Below are 20,665 nucleotides of genomic sequence, written 5' to 3'. Positions count from 1 at the left end.
TGTCAGTAACACACCCTTACCACTAAATACACAATACGTGTAACACCCTCATCACACTCAGTGCAGAGCCTCTCGCTGCAGCTGCACTCAGCCTCACGCATCAGACTTCCTCCATGTAATACACACACACACACACACACACACACACACACACACACACACACACACACATCATATCTCTGCACCTCTTCATGTTCCACAACATAAAGCCGTCTCCGTGTAGCACTGGTGAGAAAAGAGACCGTGCCAATCTCATAATTTGGGCCTTCACACTAAATGCATTTCTGTTTGCAGACTAGACTAGACCGGAGGAGTCCTCCCAATTTAATGTGTCGCTCTCTATATGTTCCCAGAACAACAAGAGAAAGGCACAAAAGGGAGAGTGCTGGGAAGCATTAGGCTGACAGAGTGGAAGTAGGGCAGGAGCAGGGGGTGACGAGCAGGTCTGAACAGTTATGCAAATAGCTCGTGTTCGCCTGGTTATGGAGAGGACAGTGAAAAGGGAACAATTATGACGGGGGGGGGTCTACTTTAAAATAGGACATCAACCACCAGCCGTGAGTTTCCTGTTGTCTTTGGATCTGCAGAGTCGTATCTTTCTTCTCGCCTCAGAGCTCCAGCTTGTTTATGGAGCCAAGAAAGTAAACTTAATCGCTCCTGATACATCCTTCCAAATATCTAAAGTCGTGGTACAGCTAACTCTTTACATTATAATGTCCCGCGATTACAGAGGAAAACAAGTCCCATCATGCCCTCCGCCTCTGCAATGGCTCACACATTGTGCACATTTAAATGAGAAAGGGTCTGATGAGAGAGCCCCACGACAAACAATTAAAAGTACCTCAATGACTCTTTTCTTTGTCTGCAGGACCTCCATTGTACTGCGTCCCAGCAAGGTAGCCGCAGGCCACAAACAACACGGGACTGTGTATTGGTTGAGAAAATGGCCATTTACTCCAACACAAGGAACCTTTTCACAGGCTTTATGTTTAAGGACACATTCCTACCTCTTTAAATTTGCATTATGATTTGGAAATAACTCACAGTTGTCAGCAGCTTTCAGAGGTCCCTTGAGTTTATTGAGCTTTTAGTGGAAATATAAACCTGAAGGGTCTCCAGTGAATATCCTGTTTCCAGCAATAAGTAGTTTTGTACGTAGACGTGAAACAAAGAAGAATACAATTTAAATGACCCCACAGACGATCACAAATAAAAGAAGATTTATTATTTTATTATTAAATGACATAAACTATGTTCAACGTGTCCAGGCTAGCCAGCATGTAAGCTAACAGCTAACATATGAAATATACATTCACATATATATATAGATTCATTACTTATTTTACACACAAAACACTTGATGATGCGTGGGACTTTATATAATCATGCCAAATGTTCATACATAAGAGAGAAAGAAGAACATTTTGCGTTAATGTTATTGATCTCATGCATTATGTCCTTGTGTTCACCTGAAGGACGTCCCTTCACATTTATGGGAACTCTCCCTGCAGGTATTTATTTGTGTCTCGAGCAGCTGAAGCTTTCTCAGCCTTTGGTCCTTGGAGACTTTCCTCTTGTGTTGCACGAGGAGGGAAACTGAAACCGAGTCCTGTGGACGCTCGGTCCCCTGGCTCTCACTTCTGGTGTGACCTGTAATCCAATCAGAGCGGGAGTGAGTGTCCATACTGGGAAAATAAACAGAACCGAAGATTGATCCCACCGCCCGGTTCTCATCCACTGATCCTCAGAGGGCGTTCAGTGCAGTCATTCAATTAGTTCTTTATTAAAGAGATACTAACCTCCAATGTGTTGTTGTCATTGTGATGAGAAGTGACTTATCTTAACATAATCCGTCAGGTAAAACACTGAACTAACTTTATTTACATGAAGTTAATGACAAGAGACATTCGCGTTACGATAGCCGACCTTGCACATTATAATGTGAAAGACTGCAGTTTAGTAGATCCACATTTGAATCACTCATAAACAAAAGCTTCTTCCTAAAGCACAAACATTCAGGGAGGAGTTTTAAACAGACTGACATATAAGATGAATGGAAACATTGTGAGTGGAGAGGAACGATAATGTCTTCCATGTTGGGTTTGTATACGCTCTGCTGTGTCACGTTATAGCCGACATCTCACAGACACGTTTGTGTTCAGTCTCTGCGCCGTGTTTAAAGACAAGTAGTGCTGGAGTGATGCTTTGCTACGACCACAGTGCATGCTGGGATTCCTTACCTGCATCCTACGTGTGTGTAATCGTCTTTGTAAAAGCAGGAAGTACAAATAGCAGCCCTTTAATTTTACCATCCGACTCAGATCCCCCACCGTGCTGATACGATCTGGAGAAAATCAAGCACATTGTGATGTTTATTTGTGGGTTTGTGGGCACTCTGGTGAGGAAGTGGGCTCGTCTGAAGAAGCTGGATTTAATCTCACTGGGTTGGGGGGGCGGTGGGGAGGATGGAGCTCATACTACTGGAGAACTTTACTCTTTCACTTGCCTTCTTAACAACTGTTTGAATCCAAAAAGAGTTTCCTTGGTGGGACGAATGCTCTGCAAGCGCAAGAGGCGCATGATGGAAGAAGAATTAAGGCCGCAGAGACAACCCCCTCCGCCTGGTTTCTTATACTTCGCTTTTAGACGCCTTTCTATGCTCACTTTTAAAAGTGGAACAAAAGAGCTTGTCAGGAGCAACAAAGCCCCGAGGTAACTTATGTCCTGTGTGTCCCAGAGTTAAAGAGAATGAAACACCTGCAGTGGAAAATACGTTTTCTTTTTCTCTCTTGCAAAAGATTTCTCTTACTAGTGCAAATAAAAACAAAGGATTTAAAGAAGCAGGATGTGTAGAACGTGTATTAAGGGTGGGACTCAGCCCAATACACCTTAAAGGACAACATTGATCTAAATACCCGGTGTGTGTTTTCAGCTGCCTTTGCTTTACACTTAGAAGGTTTGTCTTCATACGTTGGGTGTTGCTCAATGTCTCAGGATATGGGCATTTAACAGTATTTTGTCTGGAACCACAGTTAAAGACCTCTGTTTAACTAGACATTTGTTTGATACTAAACCGTCTAAATGTGGCGGTTGCTGGGCGTCGAGGAGGTTATTGAGGCTCCAGCAGCTGCATGTTGGTCTAAACGGACCCTCGTGTCTTTTGGTCGGACTCCAAGCACCAGACGGCACTCAGTTGTGAGAGCCAGAATTTGAATAACAAGTGTTCAGGAGCAACCAACTGTTTAGAGCCCTCTCAAGGTCAGTGAAGAACAATCGTGTCCGTTTCTCTGGTGAACACACGGCTGATTTCAAATAGCTTCACATGGAAAAGAAAGAAATCTGTCCAAATTCTTCTGATTGCAAATTTTGATCAGAATCATTTTTTTCCCCACATAAATAGACATAAAATATGAAATATATATTAAAAAGTATCTGTATTTAAAAATACAACTGGAGGATAAACTTTCCTTCCACCAGGTGTATTTCCAAACACGACTTTCCTTCTGACCACCTGCAGTTTTGTTTTCTTTGGGTCAATCTTTTACTTATTATCTTTTAAAAGCCAAACTAACTGAACTCTGCAAGTCACACACACACACACACACACACACACACACACACACGCACACACACGCACACACACACACACACACACGCACACACCACGCCCCTTAACCGCGTCACTGATTGGCATGCTGCATTCAAGGACCTCCCATGAGGCGTGGCCAGCATGGAAGCTTATATATTCCCCCTGGTAACAAATCACTTATTTGCAAATCAGCTATGCGCGCGGACAGACCTGTTGTTCATCCTTTTGTATTTTATTAAGAAAATACACCATATGGACTTTGCATTGGGGATTCGTTGCGCCGCTTTATAGTTTTTTTTTATTAGCTTTTTTAAAAGTTGAATCATGTTGAAAAATAACGGGAAGAAGACAGCTGTCTCTGTCGCCAGCACGGCATGCCTCTGCCTGCTGCTGCTGCTGCTGCTGGCTGTGCAGCATCACCGGGTCCAGGTGGTGGAGGAGGAGGCGAACGGAGAGGACGCCGGCACGCGCTCTCTTCTCCAAGATGCGGCGCATGAAGAGGAGCAGGACGCACAAGTCAAGAAAGGATTCTCTGCGTACTTCACCAAACTGACCCGGGGCCGGAGGGAGGTGGAGAAGCCCGCGCGCTCCTCCGCGTCCGCCGCTGAGCCGCCTCCAGCTGAGGACATCAGCGCTGATGACATCTTCCTCGCTGTGAAGACCACCAAGAAGTTCCATCAGTCCAGACTGACTCTGCTCCTGGACACGTGGATCTCAAGAAACATGCAACAGGTAAAGTGCAACATATATGCCTTCATGTTTTATTAATGAATAACTCATAATCAATGCATCAGCTTGAAATGGAGATGTTCAGGAAGTGATGTGCTTGTCTGCCGGCTGATAACTGTTGAACAATAAGCCAGTGTACACATGCAGGTGATGCCTGTTTGATGGCTGCCTACAGTGCTGCATTGTTCCCCTTGTCACCAGATGGCACAGTGGAATAGCCACACAGCCCCTGTTAACCATGCTGAATCTCCCCGGCTCTGTCACTTTTTATTCTCCTCTGAGTGATGTCCCTGAGAACGAAGGGAGCAGTTTCAGGACTCGATCTTCTCCCTCTTTCAGCCCCCCTCTCTCCCCACTCTCTATTATCCCTCCTCTTTTTGGGTGTCCCTGTGAATGCCCCCGGTGCAATGGATGCTTCACAGCACCGACTCCGGCGCTGTCCCCCTTCCAGCACTAACAAAGCGTCTTTCTGAAGGGGAAAGAAAAGCTTTCCCAGCCCCTTGTCTCCCCTCTCTCCATGGGAACGTGGGAGCTGAGTCTGGGTCAAGCTTACTGGAGGGATGGGAAAACGGGGGCTTCGTTAAAGGGGATGCCCGGCTGGGACAAAGGGGTGCATCTATAGACAAGTTAAGGCTGGGAAGCGGCGTGCTGAGTGTGAAAATGTGTCCCTGAGAACCAAGCTCCTTCAGAGGGTGCACAAAGACATGCACGGCTATAGTGGGCAGGAAACAGTTGCTATTCAAAGTGATTGTATCCTGCACCTATGGGTGTCACTTGTGCTTTTTTTAAGAAGTCTTTTTAATTTGCCTCGGCCGCTGTCACACCAGAGTTCTCTCCAAAACTCTCTTTATCTCAAGCGTCCGTGCATTTGTGGCAGAGCTTTCCTCTCTTGTGTTCGATGACAGTAAAATTGTGATGATGATCGGCTGTCGTAATCACTTAGCCCGGGAAGAATCACCTGCACAGCTCACGCTAATGTCCAAACCATGCTCCCCAACATCTGCTTGGATGGGAGCTGATGCTGCTAATTGGTTGTAATCGCTGTACTGGATGATGTTAGTTAACCCATCCGACAGAGTCAACAGCAGGGCTTATAGGCAGGCAGCTGCTGGGTGGCTGCGCGCACAAAAAGGAGAGACTGAGCCCCACAATGCAAGAGGGAGTTCCTGGAGGACGAGTGCCAGGTGGTCAGGAGAGACTGAACAAAGGACGGCCTTAATGCCAGCCATATGATGCTCTGAGTTCCCACAATGTACATATGGCCATCCTCAAGGTTCAGGGTGGATTCTCACGCTCAGCTGATGGGACATCTGTGGAGTTTGGATCGCTTTTGTAGCACACAAGGGACAAAAGTCTTATTTCTGCAAACAGCAATTTAGAGGAGTTTTTATTTACTGTTACTTTCAGCTCACAGCGAGATCTCTCTTCTCGTATGCAGATGGAGTTTGCTATCTGCTGCTGTTTACACGAGGACAGGCAGGGAAGATTATCTCTGATAGCCGTGTTGCCACAATAGTGCCTGTGGCCTTCTTAATCTTTGAGCCCATTCAGAGCATAAATAGCATTTTCTTTTCAATCCAAGCAGTTAGTGTCTTTATGTAAAAGATTACCCTTTGTGTCTGTTAAATGCCAGACTCAACGTATCTGTGAGTCAGTGCTTTTGAGACTTGAAACCCCTTCCTGAGTTGTATTAATCACCCTCCAACAATACAGCTTTGTACTGAGAGCAGGGGTCATAAAACAAAAGAAGAACATGGATCACAAAATGTCCTTTTTCCAAGAATTGAGATCATCGACGACTTGATTTGTATAACTGGCTTGTTGCTTTCATCAGAGCTCTGCAGCTGTCACCAGCGTCTTCATAGAGTGCCACGCATTCCTCTCTTAAGAGTATGAAAATTAGCCAACAGCCCAACAATGAGCGCTTGAAGCATTTAGAAAAAAAACCACTTGGCGATGCAGCTGAGTTTATGAAATGGTGTCACAAGTGGTCAGGAAGTGGGTGGTGGTGGGGGGGGGTGTCATTGAAGAGGACAGCCTGCTGTTAATATGTGCCTAATATATGCACATGCCATCCTGTAACCTGAGGGTACAAATAATTAGTCCTGATGACACAGGCTCTGAAATGCTTTGAATCTCTAGCACAGAAGGAGGAAGGAGCCAGGGTGGAAGTGGTTGATGGAGGGAGGGGAGCCTGATGCCCTTCCTTCCCGTGGAGACAGCCAGCCAGGCAGGCTCCACGTTCAGCTCTCACAGGGCTGTGCCAGGCCTTCCTGTGGTCAGGAGTGCAGCCTCCCCCCCCCTCTCTTTGCTCTCATCTCCTCACCCGGTGCCCCCTCGCCTCTTATCTCTGCTTCACACACAGCCGTCTTTTCTTTTTTTCCTTCTTCTGTCATATGAATTAGTATTCCACGAAAGTAACTGTTCTTTTAAGTTCCAGTTAAGAAACAAAGACAGAAAAAAATAAAAACCCTTCCCGGGGAGGGCTCTCTTTAGTTAACTCCTGCAGCTGTATGCAAATGCTGGCAAACATATTTAGAATTTACCCAGTGGAGACTTTACCCAGCATGAAAACTCACAGCATTGTTCTATTCAAGAGGCTCTGGCCGTGTATGTGGCTCAGAGGAGGGGGGGGGGGGGGAGCAGGATAGGGGGTGAATGGCCACACACGGCTTTCGATTTACTAATCAGCAGTGAGATTCCTGCCCTCTCATCCTCCCTCCCTCCCTCTGTCAGTGCCCTGGCAGCTCTGGCAGCTGCCTCAGTGATTAGGCTGTCTATTCAACAGGCTTTAAAGCAAACAGCGCCAGCCTCTGATCCCTTCACCAGTGAACCCACCAGCCTCTGATCCCGTCACCAGTGAACCCACCAGCCTCTGATCCCGTCACCAGTGAACCCACCAGCCTCTGATCCCTTCACCAGTGAAACCACCAGCCTCTGATCCCGTCACCAGTGAACCCACCAGCCTCTGATCCCGTCACCAGTGAACCCACCAGCCTCTGATCCCGTCACCAGTGAACCCACCAGCCTCTGATCCCGTCACCAGTGAACCCACCAGCCTCTGATCCCTTCACCAGTGAACCCACCAGCCTCTGATCCCTTCACCAGTGAACCCACCAGCCTCTGATCCCTTCGCCAGTGAACCCACCAGCCTCTGATCCCTTCGCCAGTGAACCCACCAGCCTCTGATCCCTTCACCAGTGAACCCACCAGCCTCTGATCCCTTCACCAGTGAACCCACCAGCCTCTGATCCCTTCACCAGTGAACCCACCAGCCTCTGATCCCTTCACCAGTGAAACCACCAGCCTCTGATCCCTTCACCAGTGAAACCACCAGCCTCTGATCCCTTCACCAGTGAAACCACCAGCCTCTGATCCCTTCACCAGTGAACCCACCAGCCTCTGATCCCTTCACCAGTGAACCCACCAGCCTCTGATCCCTTCACCAGTGAAACCACCAGCCTTCCTTAAACACATACCGGCTCATGTCTGCAGCATCGAGCAGCATCTGCTCACAGTTTGTTCAGCAAAAAGAAAAAACTGGAGTTGAAAGATTTGTCTTCTCATTCAAGTGAGCGGCCGGTTCCTGAAGGCAGATCCCAGTCGCTTGTGTCAGCGGAGGGTTAAAGCACCACGACCTGGCGTGTAGAGGCACGTGGCTCTGATAAGGTAGCGTGATGTTCGGCAGGTGCTGCCTCACCTGAGGTGGAGAGTAAACAAACCTCTGGCGGTTACAAAGCTTTCATCATCACTATTCACCAGCTCGCACCTGCTCACGGCGAGGCATCATAAAGAGCTGCTCCTTTTAAAGTGTCTCCTGTGAGATGCCCTTTGTTGTTCACTCCTTTATGAGTAACCGCTACATTTAACAAGCGCCTGCAGTCTCGTGGTGGATTCCTGAGTCTTGTCAGTCACACAGAGGATTGTGTGGCGCTTTATCTACTTTATGCTTCTTCTTCTTTTAGCCGTATTCAACACGCTGAAGCCCGGCAGCAGGTCCAGCAGGGGCTCAGCCGGGGGGTGGGATACATGCGTGGGGTGTGTGGGGGCGGACAGTCTGCCTCCTCTTTTGTTCTATGTCTGGGATGCTTCGGGGCGGCAGCGTAGTTGCCATGGAGAGAGTGAAACGCAGGACAAAAGGCCTTTATTGGAGCGGAGGGTTGTTTAACTCGATGTGTTTTCCACGGCATAAAAGGCCCGTTGATTGATGCTAATCACACCGGGCTGCATGTGAAGGAGGAAGACTTTCCTTGACACACTGTTTGAATTTGATCGTGCTCCACACGATCATCCAAAGTGCTTTTGATTATATGGATTTAAGGACCACGTCCACTTATCTGTGTTCTCCCTTGTTTGTTTACAGACGTACATCTTCACAGATGGAGAGGACGAGGAGCTTAAAAAGAGGATTGGTAAGTTTTAATAAGGTTATTCATGTGGGGAACAGAGATGCACATTGTTTTACTAAAAGGGGGGGGGGGGGAGTTATGAGAAATCCTGCTTTGACCTTTTCCTGTGGAGGATGCTATTAAAACATATAGAGGCTCCATTGATGACTAATAACGCCTTTATCTGTTTCCACAGGGAGTCACGCGATCAACACCAACTGCTCTGCAGCTCACAGCCGACAAGCCTTGTCCTGCAAGATGGCCGTGGAATATGACAAGTTCATAGAGTCGGGGAAAAAGTGAGTCATTTATTTTAATGGTGCTTCTCTTGTTGTTAGTATGAACGTCCCAGGTTCTAATATTCTGTTTCTTTAGGTGGTTCTGTCACGTCGATGACGACAACTATGTGAATGTTCGGACTCTGGTGAAGCACCTGTCGCAGTACCCCCACACCCAGGACATGTACATCGGTAAACCCAGCCTGGACCGGCCCATCGAGGCCACAGAGAGGCTGGGGGACAATAAGATGGTGCGTGGGAGAATCTTTTATCGTTTGTGCAACATATCTGTGAGATTATTTTGTAATTGTAACAAACTTTTCTGTCCTTTTTTCATAGAAACCAGTCAACTTCTGGTTTGCTACTGGAGGAGCGGGCTTCTGTGTGAGCCGCGGTCTGGCACTGAAGATGAGCCCGTGGGCGAGGTAAGATACACATCAGAACATTTGGACCTCCTGCTGTATTCTCATGCGGACGGTACACAGCAGCCCGTCATTCTACTAATGTCTATTAATGTCACATCAACTCACTGAGCTTCTGTTTATTCCTTCGTCTCTCCAGCGGCGGTCACTTCATGAACACAGCGGAGAAGATTCGCCTGCCCGACGACTGCACCGTAGGCTACATCATCGAGTCGGTTCTGGGGGTTCCCTTGACCCGCAGCAACCTGTTTCACTCCCACCTGGAGAACCTGCAACAAGTGTCCAGATCTGAGATACACAAGCAGGTGAGAGAGCTCATCCTTCTTCGTCGTCGGTGTCCTCTGTGGGTTTCTGTCCATGTTGATGCTCATTGTTCGAATGTTTCCTCCAGATCACCCTCAGTTATGGGATGTTTGAAAACAAGAGTAACATCATCAGTATGAAAGGGGCTTTTCCTGTGGAGGAGGATCCATCAAGGTGAGACATTAATCTATATTTAACGACACGTGTTTCATCTCCGTTTGAACCCTTTGCAGCTCATCTAACTGCTTCTTCTTCTCTGTCTTCCAGGTTCAAGTCTGTGCACTGTCTCCTGTACCCAGACACCCCTTGGTGTCCCCCTCAGGTTGCCTTTTAGGGCGACCGCTCCTTTCTCATCCTCGTCCCCGCCGTGCCTCGGTATCTGAAAGGCTCGTGGGGACCAGTGTTTGGTATTAGACCGCACGGCTGCCGTATTGTTGCGGCAGGTGTGTGCGGTCTTTAATAGTTTTTACTGGGCTGCTGTGCGGCCCGCCTCGAGACTATTCCTTCCTGTCCAAGAGCCAGGACCTCGCCCCATAATGTTCCGGCGCAGGACCCCGGCTCTCGACGGGAAGTGGCTTTCAGCGTTAAGCTTTGCAGGCAATCAGTTGAGCTTTGTGATGTATATGTTGCTTGTAAATGTATCTGCAATTCTCATAGAATGTATTGTCATATATTCAAGCCTTTTTGCCAGCTTCTCATTAACATTGTTTTGCTTTTAGCTTTTAAAAATGCAAAGCCGTGCAGCTCTTTGTTCGCAGGCTTCGCATATAATTGGCTTTTTCAGGCATTTTGTGTTTATCTCTTTTATCTGCGATGACTCCGGACAAACGCTCTAATATGAAGATATTTGTGCTTTTAAGTTAACAGTGTTATTTCTCCCGTAAACTAAGTGGGGCGACCTAATCTGAGGTATATCAGGACAAAGCACTTTTCCCTTTTTTGATATGTTTTGGTAACCTAACTGACGTCCTTTTAATGACATGCCTCAGATTTATGTCCAAACTAAAGAGAAATAACCCCTCAAAACCTCCATCTGTTCATTCTTATGTATTTAAAAACACTCCTTGTTACAATCGAGGGCGAATGAATGAGCGGAGGAGATTTTGATTTGGGGTTACAATCAGCTTTTGAGTTGCTTTGGAAAGTTTATTTTGTTGTTTAAAAATTGCACAGCTGAGTTTCAAATGAGCTCATGTTTGCTCCTGAAAAGACGCTCGCCTCTAAAGGTTCAACAGTAAAGAATTACAAGTGACTTTTAGCTCAGATTAACCCAAAATCACATTGAAATAATCTAAATAATGACCTCGTGTGTAATCTGAGCTACAGTCTATAACAGTTTGCACAAAAGACTGAAGAGCTTCTGTTGTTATTCACATTAATGTTCTTTATTTACACATAATATTGGTTACTGTTGAGGCCTGCGAGGGGACGACTTTACAGAAGCAACACGAGTGTTTCCACATGGAGGTGTTCCCTCTGTGTCGTCTCTCACCCATATTGGGTTACATTGTACATTTTGATTACAGTATTGTGTACTGTTTGAATTAGTAGTGATTTGTAGAATGTAATTTCCCCTTTTTTGTGGTTTACATGATGCTTTGTAATGACCCGGACATGACTTTTGTACTTGCTTTGTGCTAAATGAATGTGGTGTTAATTCTCCAGTATCTGGAGGGTTCCAACGGTTCATTCCCAATACTGGCTTCTCAGGGATGATGAGCTGATCCTGGTATTCACTACCACGGGACCCACAGTGGGACCGAAAACTTTGAATAAAAGTGTATAACCACTGAGAAACTTTACACATCTGGTCGTGTTTTTATTTGACTGTCTTCCAAAGTGCGACACTGCAAAACATTGTAGTTTCATGCACCGGTAAAATGTGCACGTTTCCATAACTTCTGTTTTGTGGAAGAAAACATCCAAAACACACATGGTGTTTATTTTACTACACTTTATCTATTTGCATCTGTACATTTCTCCTGAATATACCAAGAGTTAGCGTTAGCTCACGCTTCATTTGCATATTTAAAGTAAACATTTTAGAAAGCTTTTTATACAAACATTTACTTTTAGTATTTTTTATTTTAGTATTGTTTTATGGCTGTTAACATTATTTTATGATTTATGAATTAATACAAATATATATATTTATTTGATATTGGTAGTTTAGAATTAAATTAATTATAATTACATTGAAGCAGCCAACGATAGGTCAAATTAGCTCCACAACTATATACAATAAAATGCTGCTTACATGTTAATGCATTAACACACATGTGATGCTGTTACACTGCCAGAAGCCCCTTTAGACTTGTACTGGACTGCTTTATATTTATATATCTCAATGTGTTTTAGTGAATGTTTGGTCTTAAAGAAGCTGCTTCACAGTTACTTACACAGTTACGAGGTTTAAATCCAGAAAACATGTTTTTTAAAAGCTGTCATCCTGCACATGCCGGCTGAACAGAGCAGAGGATCCATCACCAAAGCTTTGCATGGGAGACAAATTACTCAGCGCAAACATCCCCACCACAAACCATAATCACAGCTTTGCCTTGCAGAGATGTATACTGGGAAAAACTGCAGTCTTTTATGTGTCTAAATCTCATGTCATCTGCGACCTCTGTCTTCTCGCTGTTGACTCGCAAAATGTTCCCAATAAATCTGTGCAGAGGTTTTAAATGACGCATCGCATGAAACAGAGGAATCAAAGCGGTCTGATTGGTGGCTACGACCATTTATTCAGTGGCAAACGCTCCATCAGCTTCACTCAGCTTCCTAAGAAGAAGAGAGAGATCGCTCCTCTGGCACTGCGTCCATGGGAAACCAGTGCATGTGGCTTAAGCATAAAACTCTTGTGTTGTTAAACTGGCAAGCTGTGCATGTGCAAACAGTAATCGGATCTGCAGCACTCTGATCTTTTCCTACAAAAGAGAAAGGTTTTCACTTCCACAACAAATCATTAGAGTGTTGGTCTGATCCGTCTTTAATCTTTTTAAGATCCGACTCTCACAACTGTCAGAAGTGAAGAGACGTGCACACATTCAAAGCAAAGTGTAAAGTAATAAAGTATGAGATTTAAATCCGTTTCCTCCAGCTCATTTGTAATCACCTGTCACATCTGTGAGCCACTCTGAATGAGTTGTTACATGTGATGACTGCACTGCTTCTTCACTGTTTATCTTTCCTCAACGTTTGCTATTGCAATTATGTTCCCATACCAGCAGCTGCACAATGATAAATACTGGCTGAGCTTTTAAGAGTACGATATTAGCATTTCAATTTACGCTGAGGCCAAGCTTTCATCCTCACACAGGGAGGAGGAAGCAGCTAATGTGGCTTTGTCTAACTGCATTAGTATAACAGGTAGCAGAGGGAGTCGCTAGTAATGCTACTTAAATAAAAGTCATTGAATTCATACACACTGAGCTGTTACACACTACCCCTGTTTCCAGTCTTGGTGCTAAAATAAGCTAGCAGGTGCTAACTGTAGCTTCACATTTAAAGTTATATCGTTCTCTTTGGCGGTAGTTGCAGGTGTGTGTGTGTGTGTGTGTGTGTGTGTGTGTGTGTGTGTGTGTGTGTGTGTGTGTGTGTGTTGTCAGTCATCCGGCACCTTGGCCTTGGTAGCGTTCTTTTCTTTGTTTGGCGTTAGTAACCGTTTACTACGCTACGCTAGCAGAGACCAGAAAAAAGCACCAGGTCGCTTCACACACAAGTGAGATGAAGAGTCTGTAGCGTAGCTGCTCGTAGCAAAGTGTCACTGACTGGGCGCCATTTTGGATTTCTCCCGGGAATGTCGCCACAGACACCAAGTTCTTCACACTACAGCTGGAGGGGCTTTCATCAGTGGCTCGATCACCATTGTGTTGCATCATTTGGCGATTAAAAGTGAGATGATATGAGCGAGGTATCTTCTGATCTAACATGTCAAACTATTCCTTTCAGTAACATTTGATGTTTGCGTCATTTTAATATCGTTATCAGACATCGCGTGTACTAAGAAGTCAGTTTCTCAGATGTAACGTCTCCACTGGAAGGATTCCAGTAAAGCTGTTTTGCATATGAACGGAGCGGCGACAGGTGAGAGATTGAGGAAAACAAACATCCAACTGCAGACATCCATCCAGCTAACTGTCTGTGGGGGATATGACTGCAGGCTGTCGCTGCTGATCATCTTCTCGTGATAAAGGATCCAGTATCCACAATGTTCGAGCACGCTCTGTTTACACAACACGAACGTCCTGCATGACTTGTGTCTGTCTCAGTTTGAGCACCTGTGGAGAACTACAAATGACCCCCCAGGGAGGAACCATTTCTGTCAGCCACGTAGTGACCCGACGGTCTGAGCCGAGAGCCATTAAGAGGTTTATTCTTGTTGTGACTGGTTCTCATTTCTCAGACAGAGCTAAGCTTTTAATTTGAAATGCCAGGACGTCCTGTCCTCACAACTACATTTGTTCATGGAAATACCAAAAAAGTAATGTCCGAGAAGTGGCGAGGCCGGAGGGATGACAACTAAAGGTCATGCTTTGTGCTGCCAAGAGGGATTGTTGAATCATTATTGTATGCAAATTAGACTTGGTGGACGGGGCACTTGTAGAGTTGTTATGATGCATGGGGGGGGGGGGGGGGGGGGGTATTTGTATTTGTAGCCTCGGGCCCATGGTACTTTAATGCGGCCGTGCAGAACGACCTCAAAGACAAAGAAATGACCTTTTAATTTGTCATAAAGGGAAAAGCAGGTGTTACTTTGACTCGTTACACATGTGGGCTGTTCCTCCTGTTCATATTTAGTTATATTTAGTTATATACACATCAAGGCTTCACAGGTCTTAACAATGACTTTATTTCAGCGCCGTCTTCAGGAGGAACGACAGGAAACACTTCAGTGTGTTAACAGTTTGCACCCCGCTGATTAAAACACACACACCTGGGTGTGCTTTCTTGCACCTCCCATCAGTGCTCTAAAGTGGAAGATGTGACATTTCTCAGCTCTGTAAAGTCGTTCTCTTTGTGTGACTCAAAAACAAAACAGCGGCTCTAACTGAGTGTCAGACGGTGAGGAGTTGGAGTAGATGAAGTCTGGACGGCTGCCACAGAGGGACATTCCTCAGAGTGCAGGGGGATTACTGAGACGCTGGCCGCTCGCACATTGTCTTCATGACTTCCCTCTGCTATATCAGTCAGTCTCCAATTAACAGCCTGCATTGTCTGCAGGATTAGGAGCGGCGGGACAAGTCCCAGTGGCCCACAGAGAGATCTCACAGCAACTGGCACAGAACTTAATCCTGCTCAACATGTGCGCTAAAGGCAGAGCAAGTGGGAGTTTACGATAATCCAGGTATCACATATCCCTGCTGGAGGACTTGAACTTGGTCGTAAGCAGCACTTCAGTGGAGGATTTAAGGAATTTGGAGGAGGACCTTTCTTTTCTCGGTTGGAAGATGAATTACAGGAAATAATTGATTTTCACATTAAGTGGTTAAAGAAGCCAAATTCAATTCATCCTGCGAGAGTCCGTACAGAAGTATCCGAGCTCTGAGATATCAGATGTTTAACTGCAGATAGTCAGAATAAATACCAAATATAAAAAGATAATATACTTATGCATACTAAATGAAGGTGAAATACAATTATTTGTGTTCTTTTTAATGCTATTTAATATAAAATGACACCCAACACCTTTGCAGAGCGTTTAAGGACAGTCTGACTTATTGTACATTTAGTCCTGTCGTGTTAGTTTCACTCACATTCACTCATTCATTGTGTCACATAAAGCTGTCGATCGGCAGAACGTGCTGCTTCCAGCCTCTTAAATATCTTCTCTGTTTGATATCATAGTAAACTGAATATCTTTGGACATGTTTCACAGAGCAAATGATTAGTGGAGAAAAGAATCAGCAGATTAATCCATAATGAAAATAATAGTTAGTTGCAGCCCTCTTGTAATGTTCCTCGTCCGCATGCTTTACATTCAAAGAACACAAGATAAGATTCAAACTGTCAGATAACTGACTGTCACTTGTTATTGTCTGTAGTTTATACAGCAGTTCATCTGCATCAAAGTAATGTTAGTGAGTCATGGCGCTTTGCAGAAATGCAAATCAGGATGCAAATGATTCTGTGCAACCTCAGGCAGAGATGACTCATAACTGTATCATATGAGTCAGTCGCATAACTTATGGAGGAGTCTGGTGTCAAGATCATGTGGTCGATGTTTAAGATGCACCGCTGGATCACGACACGTTCACACAGAAGACTTTCAAAGAGCAGGAAGGAAAGAGAAACGCTTTGAGAAAGTCCGGAAGCGTCGCAGGGAGCACGAGGAGCAGGAGGACAGAGGAGGAGCAGGAGGAGCAGGGAGCAGGAGGAGGACAGAGGAGGACAGAGGAGGACAGAGGAGGGCAAAGGAGGACAGAGGAGGACAGAGGAGGACAGAAGAGGACAGAGGAGGAGCAGGAGGAGCAGGGAGCAGGACAGAGGAGGGCAGAGGAGGGCAGAGGAGGACAGAAGAGGACAGAGGAGGACAGAGGAGGACAGAAGAGGACAGAGGAGGGCAAAGGAGGACAGAGGAGGAGCAGGAGGAGCAGGAGGACAGAGGAGGACAGAGGAGGACAGAGGAGGGCAAAGGAGGACAGAGGAGGACAGAGGAGGACAGAGGAGGACAGAGGAGGAGCAGGAAGACAGAGAAGGACAGAGGAGGACAGAGGAGGAGCAGGAAGACAGAGGAGGACAGAGGAGGACCAGGAGGACAGAGGAGGACCAGGAGGACAGAGGAGGGCAAAGGAGGACAGAGAAGGACAGAGGAGGGCAAAGGAGGACAGAGGAGGACAGAGGACAGAGGAGGAGCAGGAGGACAGAGGAGGACAGAGGGGGGAGCAGGAGGAGCAGGAGGACAGAGGAGGACAGAGGAGGAGCAGGAGGACAGAGGAGGAGCAGGAGGACAGAGGAGGAGCAGGAGGACAGAGGAGGGCAAAGGAGGACAGAGGACAGAGGAGGCGCAGGAGGAGCAGGAGGACAGAGGTGGACAGAGGGGGAGCAGGAGGAGCAGGAGGACAGAGGAGGAGCAGGAGGACAGAGGAGGGCAAAGGAGGACAGAGGACAGAGGAGGCGCAGGAGGAGCAGGAGGACAGAGGTGGACAGAGGGGGAGCAGGAGGAGCAGGAGGACAGAGGAGGAGCAGGAGGACAGAGGAGGGCAAAGGAGGACAGAGGACAGAGGAGGCGCAGGAGGAGCAGGAGGACAGAGGTGGACAGAGGGGGGAGCAGGAGGAGCAGGAGGACAGAGGAGGAGCAGGAGGACAGAGGAGGAGCAGGAGGACAGAGGAGGGCAAAGGAGGACAGAGGAGGACAGAGGAGGGCAAAGGAGGACAGAGGAGGAGCAGGAGGAGCAGGAGGACAGAGGAGGAGCAGGAGGAGCAGGAGGAGGACAGAGGAGGACAGAGGAGGGCAAAGGAGGACAGAGGAGGACAGAGGAGGACAGAGGAGGACAGAGGAGGAGCAGGAAGACAGAGGAGGACAGAGGAGGACAGAGGAGGAGCAGGAAGACAGAGGAGGACAGAGGAGGACCAGGAGGACAGAGGAGGACCAGGAGGACAGAGGAGGGCAAAGGAGGACAGAGAAGGACAGAGGAGGGCAAAGGAGGACAGAGGAGGACAGAGGACAGAGGAGGAGCAGGAGGACAGAGGAGGACAGAGGGGGGGAGCAGGAGGAGCAGGAGGACAGAGGAGGACAGAGGAGGAGCAGGAGGACAGAGGAGGAGCAGAGGAGGCGAGGAGGAGCAGGAGGACAGAGGAGGGCAAAGGAGGACAGAGGACAGAGGAGGCGCAGGAGGAGCAGGAGGACAGAGGTGGACAGAGGGGGAGCAGGAGGAGCAGGAGGACAGAGGAGGAGCAGGAGGACAGAGGAGGGCAAAGGAGGACAGAGGACAGAGGAGGCGCAGGAGGAGCAGGAGGACAGAGGTGGACAGAGGGGGAGCAGGAGGAGCAGGAGGACAGAGGAGGAGCAGGAGGACAGAGGAGGGCAAAGGAGGACAGAGGACAGAGGAGGCGCAGGAGGAGCAGGAGGACAGAGGTGGACAGAGGGGGAGCAGGAGGAGCAGGAGGACAGAGGAGGAGCAGGAGGACAGAGGAGGGCAAAGGAGGACAGAGGAGGACAGAGGAGGGCAAAGGAGGACAGAGGAGGAGCAGGAGGAGCAGGAGGACAGAGGAGGAGCAGGAGGAGCAGGAGGACAGAGGAGGACAGAGGTGGACAGAGGAGGAGCAGGAGGAGCAGGAGGACAGAGGAGGAGCAGGAGGACAGAGGAGGAGCAGGAGGACAGAGGAGGGCAAAGGAGGACAGAGGAGGACAGAGGAGGGCAAAGGAGGACAGAGGAGGAGCAGGAGGAGCAGGAGGACAGAGGAGGAGCAGGAGGAGCAGGAGGAGGACAGAGGAGGACAGAGGAGGGCAAAGGAGGACAGAGGAGGACAGAGGAGGGCAAAGGAGGACAGAGGAGGAGCAGGAGGAGCAGGAGGACAGAGGAGGAGCAGGAGGAGCAGGAGGAGGACAGAGGAGGACAGAGGAGGGCAAAGGAGGACAGAGGAGGACAGAGGAGGACAGAGGAGGACAGAGGAGGAGCAGGAAGACAGAGGAGGACAGAGGAGGACAGAGGAGGAGCAGGAAGACAGAGGAGGACAGAGGAGGACCAGGAGGACAGAGGAGGACCAGGAGGACAGAGGAGGGCAAAGGAGGACAGAGAAGGACAGAGGAGGGCAAAGGAGGACAGAGGAGGACAGAGGACAGAGGAGGAGCAGGAGGACAGAGGAGGACAGAGGGGGAGCAGGAGGAGCAGGAGGACAGAGGAGGACAGAGGAGGAGCAGGAGGACAGAGGAGGACAGAGGAGGAGCAGGAGGACAGAGGAGGGCAAAGGAGGACAGAGGACAGAGGAGGCGCAGGAGGAGCAGGAGGACAGAGGTGGACAGAGGGGGAGCAGGAGGAGCAGGAGGACAGAGGAGGAGCAGAAGGACAGAGGAGGGCAAAGGAGGACAGAGGACAGAGGAGGCGCAGGAGGAGCAGGAGGACAGAGGTGGACAGAGGGGGAGCAGGAGGAGCAGGAGGACAGAGGAGGAGCAGGAGGACAGAGGAGGGCAAAGGAGGACAGAGGACAGAGGAGGCGCAGGAGGAGCAGGAGGACAGAGGTGGACAGAGGGGGAGCAGGAGGAGCAGGAGGACAGAGGAGGAGCAGGAGGGACAGAGGAGGAGCAGGAGGACAGAGGAGGGCAAAGGAGGACAGAGGAGGACAGAGGAGGGCAAAGGAGGACAGAGGAGGAGCAGGAGGAGCAGGAGGACAGAGGAGGAGCAGGAGGAGCAGGAGGAGGACAGAGGAGGACAGAGGAGGGCAAAGGAGGACAGAGGAGGACAGAGGAGGACAGAGGAGGACAGAGGAGGAGCAGGAAGACAGAGGAGGACAGAGGAGGACAGAGGAGGAGCAGGAAGACAGAGGAGGACAGAGGAGGACCAGGAGGACAGAGGAGGACCAGGAGGACAGAGGAGGGCAAAGGAGGACAGAGAAGGACAGAGGAGGGCAAAGGAGGACAGAGGAGGACAGAGGACAGAGGAGGAGCAGGAGGACAGAGGAGGACAGAGGGGGAGCAGGAGGAGCAGGAGGACAGAGGAGGACAGAGGAGGAGCAGGAGGACAGAGGAGGAGCAGGAGGACAGAGGAGGAGCAGGAGGACAGAGGAGGGCAAAGGAGGACAGAGGACAGAGGAGGCGCAGGAGGAGCAGGAGGACAGAGGTGGACAGAGGGGGAGCAGGAGGAGCAGGAGGACAGAGGAGGAGCAGGAGGACAGAGGAGGGCAAAGGAGGACAGAGGACAGAGGAGGCGCAGGAGGAGCAGGAGGACAGAGGTGGACAGAGGGGGAGCAGGAGGAGCAGGAGGACAGAGGAGGAGCAGGAGGACAGAGGAGGGCAAAGGAGGACAGAGGACAGAGGAGGCGCAGGAGGAGCAGGAGGACAGAGGTGGACAGAGGGGGAGCAGGAGGAGCAGGAGGACAGAGGAGGAGCAGGAGGACAGAGGAGGGCAAAGGAGGACAGAGGAGGACAGAGGAGGGCAAAGGAGGACAGAGGAGGAGCAGGAGGAGCAGGAGGACAGAGGAGGAGCAGGAGGAGCAGGAGGACAGAGGAGGACAGAGGTGGACAGAGGAGGAGCAGGAGGACAGAGGAGGACAGAGGAGGAGCAGGAGGACAGAGGAGGACAGAGGAGGAGCAGGAGGACAGAGGAGGAACAGGAGGAGCAGGAGGACAGAGGAGGACAGAGGAGGAACAGGAGGAGCAGGAGGACAGAGGAGGACAGAGGAGGACAGAGACAACTACACGCGCTCCCTGCGACTGGTCCGGGTGCTGCCTACAGAGGAGGAGGAGAGGTGTGAATAACGTGAGCCCCCCCCGGCAGCCCGTAACCTCGACCCCCTCTCGTCGCGAGCATGGCGGAGATTCCCCTCCAGAAACACAAAGGTGCTCGCGTGCTGTGTGTGCATGTTGAGCAATGAGACGTTAAAGTGAACATTATGAACTTCATTACATGTACTTAGTTACTTTTGAGTTTTACATTTTGCATTCAATAATATATGATTAACTATATGACTAATCTTTTTAGCCTGCATCCCCACAAATCAAATAATACATTCAAATTTGTTTGTTTCTTCTCTCCTCAGATTTGTCTCGAGACCTTTGGAAGGACCCGATCCTTAGGTTGGGAACCACAGGATTAAACTACCTAAATGAATATAAAGCAGTTAAAACATTAAATGCACCAACGAGGAGGATGTGTCCTCTTATTGTGCTTCCAAAGTGACATGAAAGGAAACTACGAGTCAGGCAGGACATGCATCTGGATATTTATAGGTCAGTAATGTGTGTACTGTAGACATGATTTGTATTTATTAGGGTCAAACATGCGGATCCCCAGATTT

At 48.7% G+C, this 20,665-nt stretch overlaps 1 protein-coding gene across 1 annotated transcript; it reads left to right on the top strand.

The window, feature by feature from the left end:
- The first annotated feature begins 3,797 nt into the window (after positions 1-3,797).
- On the top strand, positions 3,798-11,505 carry lfng (LFNG O-fucosylpeptide 3-beta-N-acetylglucosaminyltransferase). The gene is made up of 8 exons (XM_029438607.1): positions 3,798-4,321; positions 8,682-8,730; positions 8,903-9,005; positions 9,082-9,235; positions 9,324-9,409; positions 9,546-9,711; positions 9,798-9,883; positions 9,977-11,505. Exons 1-8 carry the CDS (start codon positions 3,914-3,916, stop codon positions 10,041-10,043), a joined length of 1,119 nt encoding a protein of 372 aa, XP_029294467.1. The 5' UTR covers positions 3,798-3,913; the 3' UTR covers positions 10,044-11,505.
- The last annotated feature ends 9,160 nt before the right edge of the window (positions 11,506-20,665 follow it).

The sequence above is a fragment of the Cottoperca gobio genome, chromosome 8 (assembly GCF_900634415.1).
Source record: "Cottoperca gobio chromosome 8, fCotGob3.1, whole genome shotgun sequence".
NCBI classification, from domain to species: Eukaryota; Metazoa; Chordata; class Actinopteri; order Perciformes; family Bovichtidae; genus Cottoperca; species Cottoperca gobio.
The sequence above is the reverse complement of the archived record's forward strand: the minus strand, read 5'-3'. Positions and strand labels throughout refer to the sequence as shown.